A 13,524-nucleotide genomic window follows, 5' to 3' on the forward strand; every position below is an offset into this window, starting at 1 on the left:
AAGCACGTTTCGTAAAGTTTGGACAGCATTTTCAAACCTTTCAAGAAGAGTTTCGTCTAATGAATAGTTTGTAGTAAAGTTTGACGCTTTCAATTGCTCATAATCTAAGACTAGCTGTTCCAAGTCTATTAAAAACAAGTCCCATCCGATGCAGTGGCTAGCAGCTCCGCCGGCCGCCATCTTCTATTTCCGGTACGATAGATTTTTTCGGTTCCAACCTCCCCTGACCATAGCCAGTCGCTCGTCCCCAAATTGTTGAACGAGTTTTGGGTTGTTGAAGTTGAGACTTTGTTCGATGTTGGTTTTGAGGTGATTCGTTGTTGAAGACGAGAGGAATTGTTGTTGGTTATTGTATTTGCCGTTGAAGTTGGACGGATTTTATTGTTGATCTAGAAAGAAAATGTTGAACTGCAGGTTGGTTGTTGATGTTGGAAGCGATTTTGATTCCTTGAATTTTGCACCATTCCGCCTTCCATACTCATAACTTTCATATCCGCCATTGTTTTTTATGTCCAGGAGCAGCGTTTTGTTGTTCGTTCTTTTGTTCTCTCGACAAATAATGGAAACGCTGCAGGTCTTCCCGGCGCTCAAAACATTTCCTTATAAAACCACGCCCGACAGCGGTTGGTACGACGGTACCAACACGAACAACGACAGCAAAAGCAACAGTTCAAATATAGTTGCAGCTGGTGAACTGAACTATTTACTAACCACTAAAGGCACTAAAGTATTCTTTAATAGTTAAAATACTTACATAGCTCACTAACTATATAATATTCTAATGCTCGAAACTGAAGAAATATAAAAAGCACCGACTTCACTGTTACATGTAAATCATATATATAAATGGTTTTTCAAGTGTACCTCGACACAATTCAAACTTAGTAGGAGCTTTCATTTACTAGACTAAGATGACTAGTGCATGTGCGATTGGCCATACTCCAGAATAAGAAACAGAAGAACATACGGTATTGTTTTTTAGGTAAATTTGGGAAGACTGCCATATCTGCATAAGTTACTTTAGTGTGTAGAATATTCAAGACAACTTCACAAACCTGTTATGAGGTTTTGTTAGTCGTTATTAGCTGTATTGACACTAGAGGAAGACGAACCCGGCTGACCAGTTTTCTGTCCTACTGTGACCTAAAACTCGTCTAACCTTTAGCTAACAACATAAATTCACATTAGAACGGGAAAGAGGCCGACTTTTTTCACCAAGGTACTGGGTTACCTCACAGGCAAGGTCGTGAACAGAGTGTGTAAACAAAGTATGGGACTTGACTTTTAATGTTCAAGGGGTGCGTCAGGTGTGCAACCGAAAAGGGCACCTGCATAAGGTATTAAGCGAACCTGTAAATGAATAAATAAATAAATAAATAAATAAATAAATAAATAAATAAATAAATAAATAAATAAAGGTGTATCCTGAAAATGTCTCCATCTTTCTTTGAAAATGTTTTCAAATTGCCTCCACCCATTCACACCCTAGTCCACACACTTAGTAATTGCCTCCAAAGCAAGGTCTCCAAAAAACTCACACTGAAACTAAATTGTACGCCTAATATAGCGCGCGCACTTAAGGCACCATTGTCAACAAAACTTAGCCTATTGGTTTTCTTTTCTGAATACGATAAGTGAAATATTTTTGACATTTATAGCGACAAAATTGATCTTGAAAATCCATCTCGGGCAATTCGTGACCAAACGGGGTTTTTTTAGCTGCAAATTTTGAGCATGCGCAGTCATGCAATTTGTAACATTCCTGATACGTTATGACGCCATTAAAACGGATTTTATCAGATGTTCCCTCCGAGTGAGAAGATGTGGGTATGACCAGACTTGACAAAAGAACAACCAATCAGATGGCAAGCAATCAGATTGTATATTGCACGCGGTGGAATCGCGCGGGCAGTGCTAGAGTGGCGTTCTTGGAGTCGCGTACCCCCACCCCCTACCCCCCAGCTGACCGCTCTTTTTTGCAGCATTGCAAGGGGTGCGTTTTTATCACGGACATTCCAGAATCAGAATACAGAGAAAAAATAAATATATTCTTCCTATAAACATTGGTAGGAATTCGTTTCTTTTTACTTTGGCCATTTCGATATGTTTTTGTTACCGGGTAACAGATAAAACATAGATTTTTAGAATACAGTGTAGCATGAAAATTTTGCGGGTTCTAATTTTTGCGGATTGACCTCAATCCGCAAAAATTAGGTCCCGCAGAAAAAAACACCCGCAAAATAAAACGCCGCAAAAATTAACTCCCTTTAGTCAAATAAAAAGAACTCTGGTTTTAATAGACTTGTGTCACTGAGGCGACATAAATTTTTCCTGAGATATTCTTGATTTTGTAATTTGTTTTTGTGCTGAAACGATTTGTGACGTCATCAATTTTTGAACAAAAACTTGAATATCTCTGGAACGAGAGAAGCTATTCAGAAAAATTAAATGCCATTCTTGCTCTTTTTTAAAGGCCTTTCAAATAAGCAAAAGTTTTTTTTTACTTCATAGGCACTTTAAATGTACATGTACACATGTGATGTCTAGCTATCATGACAGCAAATTCTCTACTCAGTATCGTAATGGACACTATACTCTGCCTGCGTCCTCTTGCACCAACTCCCTCTTTATATTTCGAAGCGCCGCCCTCTTCTGCCTCCTCCTAATGCACTCCCTCAACCAAAAACAATGATTTCTACCATTTCCTCTGCTTTTTTCATCCGTTAGTAACCCGTGAAATACAAGGGCATTGAAATATTTGTTCGTAGGACGGCACTCGCCTCAAAAATTGGGGTGATTTAAAAGTGACGAAAAACTAGCGCTTTCAATAGCAAAATGTCACCCCAGACATTTGTAACACTGAAAATTAATCCCTTTTGTTTAGAAGTAGCAGTAGTCATCAGTATGGAATTTCTGGTTGTAAATCGCAGACGTCTCTCTCGCGAAACGTCCCTTGGGGGAGTGATGAGAGGCTGCTGTATTCGCAGGCTAAGTACAAAGCTTTTCATACAAAAATTAGTTTTGTTTGCACATGAATGAAAAAACTCATTTTCGTATGAAAAACTTTGCACTTAGCCTCGCTTTCATGATGAGGTTGAAAGGAACTCGGAAATGGCCTATTTTTCTAAAATTGTAATTTTGAGGAAGAAATAAAAGTCAAATTACAAGGTTACCTTGGCAGTTGACCATTTAAAAATTTATCCCATCATGGGCAGCCTGACAAGAAAACCAAATGGTTCGCTTCGGCGAAATATCTGTTCAGATTCAGATAAAATAAATAGCTTTCAGTCAAGTGAAATTTGTAATGCTAAAAACGTAAACACCTTTTGTTGTTAAAAGTGTGAAAAAAGGCCCGCAAGCATTTTTGGAAAGCCAACACCAGCCCCTTAAATTTGGGAAATAAGATCCATTCCCTGAAATTTTCAGCAATTTAAATTTTCAGCTTAAGAATGTAAACTGATTGAACTACAGTATGTCAACATACACAAATTTGCCTTTTAAACGGCAGTAAAATTATTGATGTGGAAATGCAGGAAACCCTTGTTGTCCTTGTTTGCTCCTGGACCAATGTTCTCATTGGATGCCTTTGAAGGTGGATGAGCTGGTCTTGCATGTAAACACTTTGGAGGCTTGTAACGGTTTTTCGTTGTTGTGTTTGTGAAATTAAACAAAAGGCCAGACTATGAACATCTTTGTAACTCTGCTGCTATTGGGCAATACTTTAAGGACGGTGCCTACTATTGTTACTGCGCATACGTTCTGCGCATCGCGAGATACTCGGGTTTCCTATGGGTGGTGCCTACCAATACAGGAATATTTTTGCGCGGTTTAAAACTATACGGATAAAGCAGAGCTTACCAAATGCTTTTGGTATCTGAAAAGAAAATTGGGGGTAACCATGCATTTTTCAGAGATAATTAAGCTTCAATTTAGGAAAAAATCCCATACATTGCTTTATATTTTGGCGTTTTTTAGAGATATTATTGCTTAATTATCTCTGAAAAATGCGTGGTTACCCCCAATTTTCTTATTGGGTTCCAATAGGCCTTGCTAAGATCTGCTTTTCTCGCATAGTCATAAACCGCACAAAAATATTTCGGTATTAGTAGGCACCGTCCTTAAGGTTATTTCTGAAATAATAGTGGTTACCATGGCAACATGTCAGCTTGCAAATTATCTCAAAAACTAAGTCACTGACCGACCTCATCTGGGAATATGACAAAAAGTTATCCAGTAGATTTACCTTATATCAAAGAACATATTTTTTCGCTTACTGAAATTCTCCTAGATAACTTTCTCTGAAACTTTTCTATTTGAAGTCACTTGCATACTGAATACGGTATGGATGCAAAAAATGAATAGGTCACCATGCAAAATTTCAAGATAGAAACAAATGTTTGCGCAATTTTATGACGCATGATCTTCCACTTCCGGTGCACTGCGCGTGTGACTGTTGGTAGAAATTTTGATTCATTCAGCAGATGTGTGCACCTTAGGTACGGCGTGGGCGCATGTCACTAGAAACCCAATTTGAGCCAACTTTAATAGAGTGTGTTTTGTGAAGAAACATGTGAAAAAGTCGCTCACTCAGGGTTATGTAAGCAGGCCCTACCTGAGAAAGTTCTTTCCTAGGATTAATTACTGAACTAGGGGCCAGCGACCAACCCATTGTCTTTCTGAAAACTGTGCGTACCTTCAGGTGATTTACACAGTAACACACTTTCTGCACTGTTTAATTAATCTGGGAAAATAAACCAAAGTAAGTAACAGAACCCAGATTTTACTTCTTCCAATAAAACAACCATACAAGCTGAGCTCTTTTGTTGGACTATGATGAATCAAAATTGATAAAACTATAGGTATGTACAATGCAAGCTTGAAACTATCGTTGTAAATTTCCCTTATGAAAATAAATCAGTGGTTCCAGATATCACTGCACTTGCTAGCCGAGACACAGCGGCGGCGATATACCAAAAGAAAAGACTATGTTACATTTTAAGAGTTCTGTAAGTAAACACAGAAATGCATGTAAGCTTGTCGGACAAGAAAGGATACATGCTTATATTTACAAACTGTAACAACTGTAAAGTTTGATCAGCCATATTCCGTAAAATACTTCATAGTACATTAGTTCTCAATATTCTGAAAGTTAATTTAACATACACGACTCATAAGTTGGGACCATGTATTTGATGTTGATGAACGCATCGGGGCCTCCACGCTTTTCCAGAGCTTCAAGAGTTTCTTGAACCAAATCACCGATATTTTCCCTTTTCTGTTGGCTGTAGTCGATTCCATCGCCGGAGTTGAGATTTCTATTTTTGAAGATGTTTAAAATCGGTAGGATTTGCCTGTAATAGGGAACAAGAGCTTCGCCGATCATTTCACCCGCTATCACGAGATGCTGAAGGGCTTTCAGTGTGGTGCAAATCACCTTTGGATTTCGCGTGTTTAGCGCTTTCTTGATGGGAATAATTAGCTGTGGAATCACAGGAAGAACTTTGTTTCCCCCGTGCTCCAACATGTCGTGGACTCCTTGCCGGGAGAAGAATTCACAGGGGTGCGATGTGTCGGATAATCCTTCGAAGAAAAGCGGAAGGTAATGATGGTAATCAAGCCTTTCTATTTCCACCTTCCAAGCGATCTTGTTTCCCTTCGTGTCGTGCTCTAAGGCGATCGGAAAGTCTCCTCGGTCATAGCATTTTTTGAAAGCTGTCGGTTCTGAGGGTCTTGCTCTGAAAGCTCCGGCAGAGGGAGCAGGAACAACCTGGTGTAAAAGTGTAACAAACAATCGATCAAAATGCACGGTTTTCAATCAAAATTAATATAAGACCTACGTTTAACTTTAATTTTATCGTACGAAGAAAACATGCTTACCACTGCATTTGATAATCTTGACTTTGCGGTAAATGGATCGGCGACTACTTTGGCATGAATTGTGAAGAGCTGTTTGTCCTAGATAAAATATAAATAACCTAAGAAAAGCGGCCAGAAATGAAGATTGCACCAAAAGTTTTTTCGGTATTTGATACCTTTTCTGTCTGCTCTTTCGTTTGCCGCCGAGTCATTGGCATGGGATGTTCCTTCGTTTGCTGCATCACGTTCATATACATCGCTGAAGACGAATGCCAGACGATATTTTGAGAAGTAGAAAGCTGGAAACACTGATCCAAAAGCTTACCACATACAAGAAATACTTAGCGACGAAGTGTTTGCTTTCTGGTGGTTACCATAACTACCAGGATCCGACTTCCAAATTAGGTAAGTTCGGGTCTTTTTCTGTTTACTGGGGCTGTGCTGCACTATCGAAAAATGGCCTTTGTAGTGCCTTAAGGAATAGTCTGAGCCCACAATACAGTGAACAGCAGATTTGTATAAGGAGGAAATATGGCGGTCCAAGTTCCACCGAGCTTGAAAGCGATTTCTCCGTTCCTAAAAACCGCCCAGGAATATGATAAGAGAGATCCCGTCGTGGCCTATTATTGTGAGTATAACTTGAAATATTTTTTGGATACCAAAAGGTATGTAGTGCTGAAAATTTTTGAGAAAACAGCAACTAACGTCGCTTCTTATAAAAATAGTGATGACATCTATTGTAACTTTAGTGTGACATGAGATATGTATTTTTTATCTTGTGAGGAAATAAAGTATTTGTATTACTATTTTTTCTCTTGTGAGGAAAAAAGACTTTTATTATCATTATTTAGTTGTAAGCTGCATGAGGTAGTTTACCGGAGAACGTCTGGCATAATTTCAGAAAGGTTGTTCATAAAGAATTAACAGTCAATCGGTGTAATACTTACGAGTTTTAGGAGTAGTAGACGCATCAACATAGACATGTACAATAAATAAACTTTTCTATTCCCTTGAAGCTATAAGCAGCTTATATATCGAGACACTGAGATTAAGCCTAGCTTAAGCTTATAACTCTTGGATTCTTGTACAACATAAGCTTAAGATTAAACCACAACACAAACACAAAAGGGTTGGAATAACTAGTGATTCTGAAACTGTTGAGTTCCAGAATCATGTTAAATTTTTATGTAAAAGTTAAGTCAATATTTGAGCACATAGCACTTTTCATGGGACCCTGTTGTGAGGTGTATATTTGTGTGTTTATATTTTGTATGCAGGTTCCATTGAATTTGCATTGCACATTTACTGCTCATGATTTCTTGCATTATTAGTGCATGGTTAGTTCACACATGTTGGAAACATAGCATTACTCTAAAAGGGGATAGGGGATAGGGCGTTTGAAAATGTCGCGCCCAAAGTATGGAACCGACTCCCTTTGGAAATCAGACAATGCCAATCATTGAATACTTTTAAAAATTTACGAAAGACACATCTTTTTAAATTAGCTTTTTATTAGTTCTCTTATTAACTCATATTTTAATTTTATTGTTTTTTTTTTCCCGGAGATTGTAAATTATTATTGCTGTTATTATTTAGATTAGCCATTCATTACTTTATATTAAGATTTTGTAATGCGCATTCGATCATATCTAGCATGTTAGACTGCGCAATATAAGAAATAAACATTATTATTATTATTATTAAAAATGTTTTGGGTCAATCACTGCTTCATATTATGCTTTCCTGCCAAGAAAATTATCTTCAATTGCTGCTTATGCTTCATGTGTTCTATTTATCACATTTTTTGAAGTTCCGCGATATCTAAGTAATAATTACTTACTAGATATTATTCCTGTTTCCACAAAACATAGAAAGAACTGATCAAATATACTCGTATTTGAAAGTAATATTTCGAACAAATATGGGGTGACTTGAGTAGATCCCAGCTCTTTCGTGGGCATGGTGATGTAAGTCCAAAAAGTTTTGTTGTTAAGTGTCTGACTAGAATTCGAGATGTTTGACGTCATTCAAAATGTGGGGGTTTGCATTACCATTGCTATGGTAACAGATGTCGCTTAGAAATCAATGAAAAAAAAATTGATCATAGGTTGAAAAGGTTGTGTTAGTATGAGGGAATTAAAGTATAATTTTTTTATGCTTTCTATGTGAAATTTGGTTTTGAAAAGGTCCACTCCAAGGCCAGAAAAATGCTTGTGAGCCTTGCAACGGTTTTTGTTCTCTGAGAGTAGGTTAGTAACAGTTGATTTTCTGTATCAGGTTTTCCTTCCTCTGGATGTTTGCCTTCCTTGACTAATGAGTGGTCATCTACATGGGTTTTCTGTCTCCTAAATGAGCTTCCTTCCTAGGCTGTGAGTCCCATCTACCTGGAGCAAGTCACGTTTATGGTGACAATAACCTACACTTGTACCTCCAACTCTCCATAGAATCTTCAGTAGGAACTTGGTTAGTTGGGACTATTTGGGCTCCTCTCCTTCTATTCCCAGCCCATTTTAGAGTGCTGTATTCCCTGGGGTCCATCAACCTTAGGTAGAGTACATCCTCGGAAATCCCATGGGTTAAGGTAGTAGCTGTTGATTATGTCAAGAAACCATTGCTTTTGTGTTATTGTTTGTTGCAAATATGCTAATAAGACACTCACCGGACCTTTTTTTTGTCTAAGGCCTGTTCCAAACGTCATGTCACTGCCTTGCCGAACTAAATACAATACTAAATACATTTAGTTTGGCAGGCTGAATTTAATAAGTTCGGAACAACTTTTAAGCACAGCAAGCCCTGTCGTGCCGCTTGGCAGTAGCGCAACTTGGTTTCAAATGTTGTGCTATTGCCGTGCCAAACTAAATTCATAAATTATTTTAGTGTATTTTGGATTAATTTTGTCGTTTTCTATATTTTATATATTTTAGAATTTGGCATGACTGAATTAAATTCAACGTTTGAAACCACTGCCGGGTCAAACTGATTTAAGTTCAGTACGGCAGTAGCATGACGTTTGGAGCAGGCCTAAATGTGTGTTTTTTGTATCCTTTAGGCCGCGTCTATGCAATGCAGAAAGGTATCAAGCTAGATAGCAAAGGAAAGGACAGCAGAACTTTCTTGTTTGAACTGATGGATAATTTAGAAAAGGTTAGTCTTTTATCTATGGATCATAACAGAGGCTGTTTAAAAAATAGTGATCATGGTAACCAATAATTTTCAGCCTTTTCACACATGAGTTTATTTGTTTGCTTGCTTTTAGTGTAAATTCAGGATCAGGCAATTTAAAAAGAAGTCCAGCTTTCTTTCTCCAGAAACAATATCTTATCTTGAAGTAGTAAATTTAAATCAGGGGAATGGATATGTTGTGGTTCAAACTTATCCTTGGTTTAAATTTTATCTTCCTGTTGTTCTTGGGCATGGTAATGTATGATAATGAGTTTAAAACAATGGAAAATAAAATTTAAAGCAAGGATAAAATTGAGCCACAACAGACAACAGATAATGAGTTTGAAAGAATGAAAAAAAAAAAAAAAAAAAAAAAAAAACTTAAACGAAGGATAAAATTGAACCACAACAGGCATACTTGTTCCAAGACTGGCTCTGGGACAAGCTTTCTAAGTTTTCACCTGATGGGACTGGTTGCAACGACAGTTTGATTTGATCTGTGATGCAGCTGGGTTCATACAGTCATGGAAAGGTCATGGAAAGTAATGGAATTTTGTTTCCCAGTTTCTGCATGAACCCTGGTGATGATAGGATTTATCATCTTTTGACAGTTTATTTTAACTTGTCCTGTAAATGGTGTTATTGGAGCTGGTTTGAATCAAGGGAAAAGTACAAGAGACTAAGTCTTGTCCAATAATAAACTTTTTTTAATTTTTTAAAATGGGTGCAGTGTGAACATTCAAGGGTTTTATGATGGACTCTTTTGTTCTGGAGAGCAGCCTTAGGATCTCTTTGTGTTTTAAGCTGACAACCTGCATTTTTTACTTTTCAGAGAAAGAAGGAATTGAGTTCCCTAGGGCAAGAGGCCGTTAGTAATGAAATTGTTGCTCAGGCTCATCTTGATGAAACAGCAATACAACTTTTCTTGTGGGCTGATACTGAAGATCGGGCTGCCCACTTCAACAAGTAAGTTGAATATTCTAAACTCAGGGTTACCATGGTCAAGTGAAGAGTATTTGTACAAAAAAATCAATCAATCAATCAATCAATCAATCAATCAATCAATCAATCAATCAATCAATCAATCAATCAATCAATCAATCATGCAATCAATCAATCAATCAATCAATCAATCAATCAATCAATCAATCAATCAAGGGGGGTCAATAAGAATTGGTTTGTGGTCAGAAATAAGTCTTAATTTTTTGTATCTCGATGAGTGACAATCCTGTACATAGTATGAAGCCATAAATACATGTAAATATGCCTGAATAACCTTTGAGACCCTGCAGACCTGGAAATTATGAAAACTTTGAACCATTCACATAAATTTTAAAAAGAATCATAAAATGTGCAGTTGAAATATTGGTGTAGTTAGGTTTTTTTTGTGGAGTGAGGCCAGAAGCACAGATCCTCATGTCCCGGGGGTGGGGGGGGGGGACTTTCATATGAAAGGGGTGGGGATGCTTGTCGCCAATTTTGGATTAAAACCCTAAAGGAGTCCAATCTGGGCGTGGCCCAAGCTTTTTTTTTGGACCCCTAAGAGAGATCATTTTAAAACACAGAAAAAAAAAATACAGTGACTTTTTGCATGCAACCCTAAACGAGACCTTGACAGCTAAATATAATGGCGTTTTGCCCAGAACACCCTAAGTGAGACAAAAATCTGAATTAACACCCCTAAGCAAGACGACGAACATCCCTGCCCCTTTCATATGAGAGCTCCCACCCCCTCCCCCCAGGTCTCATGTGAACAAAGAAAACAACTAAAAGAGTACTATTCAGTTGGATCGCTCATGGGGTTGACAAGTAACATTTAAATGTTGAATTGTGATTTCCTTTTATGAACTTGTTTAGAAATGTTGTCAAGTCATTTTACACTGCCAGTCTTCTGTACGAGGTTCAAACACAGTTTGGTGAATTGTCAGAGGAGGTAAGTGACGTACTACAAATAATTAATAATTAATAGTTAATTAATAACAAAATAACTGGTTTTTGGTGGAAGTTGAGACTGTGTAGGTTGATATTTGAAGCTAAATTCACTTTAAAAGTTACTATTCATTGTCAGATTTAACAATCTCTTAGATTTTTCCTACAAGATAAAATATACTAGCATTTTTAATGGTTTTCCGATGATTTTTAAAGAGTGATTGACGCCATTTTGGAAAGCAGTATTTGCATAGTGGCTGGAATAAGATAATAAGTAGGTAGTTGGGGGAAACGTGATGAGAAACATTTCTTTTTTAAGGTCAGGGATAAGTCAGGGAAATTCTTAATCCTTACCCAAAATCAATGAAAAGTTAAGAAATTTTGCATAAAGTCAGGGAAATTCAAAAGTCAGGGCATTTTACTTTTGGCTAGTCATTAGATTTACAAAGAGTTTCCTTCCAAAAATAATTTGTAAAGGAGTTGATTTCTGTGGCTCCACTGCTGGCTTTATTGCCAAAGGATTTCCCTTTGGTGGTGAGTGAAAATTGGTTTGTATTCAGTGAATAGTCAGGAATTGTTTTTTCATTCTGAGGAGTGGCAACCCTGTTAAGTTAATTCAGCAATATATGTGGTATTGAGGTAAGGGACCCTCAGGTTTTATTTATATCTTGTTCCAAATCATTAATAAAGTGTTTTTGTCTCTTTTCAAGGGAGCCCATCATCTAAAATATGCCAAATGGAAAGCTGCTTATATCCACAAATGTCTAAAGAATGGGGAAACGCCCATACCAGGGCCAGCTGGTGGAGATGATGAAGGCTTCAATGACGACCAGGGAGCGGCTGCCCCTTATCCTCCCCCTGCTAATACTCAGCAACCTCCCGGCTACCCTGTCCAACCTAGTAACATTCCTGGACAGTTTCCACCTCAACCCTACCCTCCAAATCAGCCGCCGTACCCAATGCCCCCTGCTCAACCTAGTGCATACCAGGTAACATCGTAACACAGTGAAGACCACTAGAGAATTTATTAAAGGTTTGGGTTTTGAACAGAGGGCAGCATGTTAGGCAATCTGCAGTTAAGTTTGCGACCCACACTCCCTGAAACAATGCCATGAAATACTGATGACACTGAAAACAGATAGATAGGTACCGTAGGTACATTTATAAAGGTGATTTAGTTAGGTCACACTAATTTAGCAGTTAATAATATAATTCATGAGACTTGTCTTAAGACTTTGTGTCCTTGATTGTAGGTTTTTATTTCAGCACAATTAGAGTTAAAGCTGTGAGTTATGGGGTTGTGAAAAGACCACTCCAAAGTTATTAATAATATATATAGATCCCAAATTTTGTGAACAATTTTTTGACAAAAATATATTTTTATAAGAGAACAATGTATTATTCTAGAAAGTGACACCTATTGACATACTTGGAAAAAAGAAATCCAAGTGCTCCTATCCTGTAATTTTATCTTTAATCTATCCTTAATCTTAAGTTTCTGATTTCATTGAATTATTGTAAGCTGTAAAATGCATGGAAAATTTGTTGTTGTCTTATGACGTCACTACTAATGATTTGGAGTGACTCTGATTTTTTCCAGCCCAGTCAACCAACAGTACCTCCTACCATACCTGCAGCATCTGACATTCCCGCCCAACCAAGCAATACATCATCATCCACCTTATCTCCGCAGGATAGTGAACAGGCACAAAAGTATTGCCGCTACGCTGCTAGTGCTTTACAATACGAAGATGTAAAGACAGCTATTGAGAACTTACGCAAGGCCCTTGCTTTGCTAGAGAAGTGACCCTTCACTTTCATGGACAATGAATAATCTGCGATGAGGCTCAGCATTCCCTACAAATGAATGAGAACTTCATTAGGAAAAAATATTGCCTGAGTACTTACAAAAGGATAAACAAGGGCCAGGTCCCAGGTTAATGGATGAAAGAGTAGTTGAATGTTTGAAGGTTACTCTGACATGCTATCACTGACTTTGGCAGTTAGCAAAATGCATCAGGATTCAACTTCTGCTCTCCAGATTTTGATACAGTCGCTTGGCAATAATTTTGTTTAAAGCTACATGTATAATACATTGTGTCTCTGTCACCACAGAGAAAACTGCAGACGATTTGCATAAACTTTATTTTCACTCAGAGAATTGGAGAGTATAGCTGAATGTGTTCCAGTAAAATTAAAAAGAAATACGTATACAACAACAGCACCTGTCTTTTTTTGGCAATTGTTATACAGTCTCTTGCCTCTCTGTGATGTTTGCTTGTGGCAGATGGAAACAATAAAAAATCTCTGTTGGATTCTATGAATAACAGCAGTTTTAAAAATAAACTAAATGTTACGATAAAAGCATAGTTTAATACCCATCGTGTTTGTGTTTTTGTAGACAAGTTAAATCTCAAGCGGTGAGTCCACAACATGCTCCTGTCTGGTCTCGCAGCCCATTTGGTGGGGCAATGGTTGATCAAATCCAGAGTTTGTGGGTTCAATTCCCACCGTGGTCAAAGACTTATTTCTTTGCTTCTTGTGGTCTCCTATTTCGTTGTTAGGGTTAATGTGCTA

At 37.7% G+C, this 13,524-nt stretch overlaps 2 protein-coding genes across 2 annotated transcripts; one reads left to right on the forward strand and one right to left on the reverse strand.

Annotated features, from left to right (window-relative positions):
- Positions 1 to 4,717: 4,717 nt before the first annotated feature.
- LOC146483751 (parkin coregulated gene protein homolog) lies at positions 4,718 to 6,227 on the reverse strand. Its single transcript, XM_085105894.1, has 3 exons — positions 6,033 to 6,227; positions 5,878 to 5,955; positions 4,718 to 5,767 (listed from the first exon to the last, which is right to left on the reverse strand). The coding sequence occupies exons 1-3, from the start codon at positions 6,111 to 6,113 to the stop codon at positions 5,150 to 5,152; spliced, it is 777 nt and encodes a 258-aa protein (XP_084962020.1). The 5' UTR covers positions 6,114 to 6,227; the 3' UTR covers positions 4,718 to 5,149.
- Positions 6,228 to 6,359: 132 nt separating this feature from the next.
- On the forward strand, positions 6,360 to 13,311 carry LOC146483752 (vacuolar protein sorting-associated protein VTA1 homolog). The gene is made up of 6 exons (XM_085105896.1): positions 6,360 to 6,484; positions 8,906 to 9,000; positions 9,851 to 9,984; positions 10,876 to 10,951; positions 11,658 to 11,936; positions 12,548 to 13,311. The coding sequence occupies exons 1-6, from the start codon at positions 6,388 to 6,390 to the stop codon at positions 12,752 to 12,754; spliced, it is 888 nt and encodes a 295-aa protein (XP_084962022.1). The 5' UTR covers positions 6,360 to 6,387; the 3' UTR covers positions 12,755 to 13,311.
- Positions 13,312 to 13,524: the final 213 nt, after the last annotated feature.

This window comes from Pavona decussata, unplaced genomic scaffold, assembly GCF_977016875.1.
Source record: "Pavona decussata unplaced genomic scaffold, jaPavDecu1.1 SCAFFOLD_38, whole genome shotgun sequence".
NCBI lineage: Eukaryota > Metazoa > Cnidaria > Anthozoa > Scleractinia > Agariciidae > Pavona > Pavona decussata.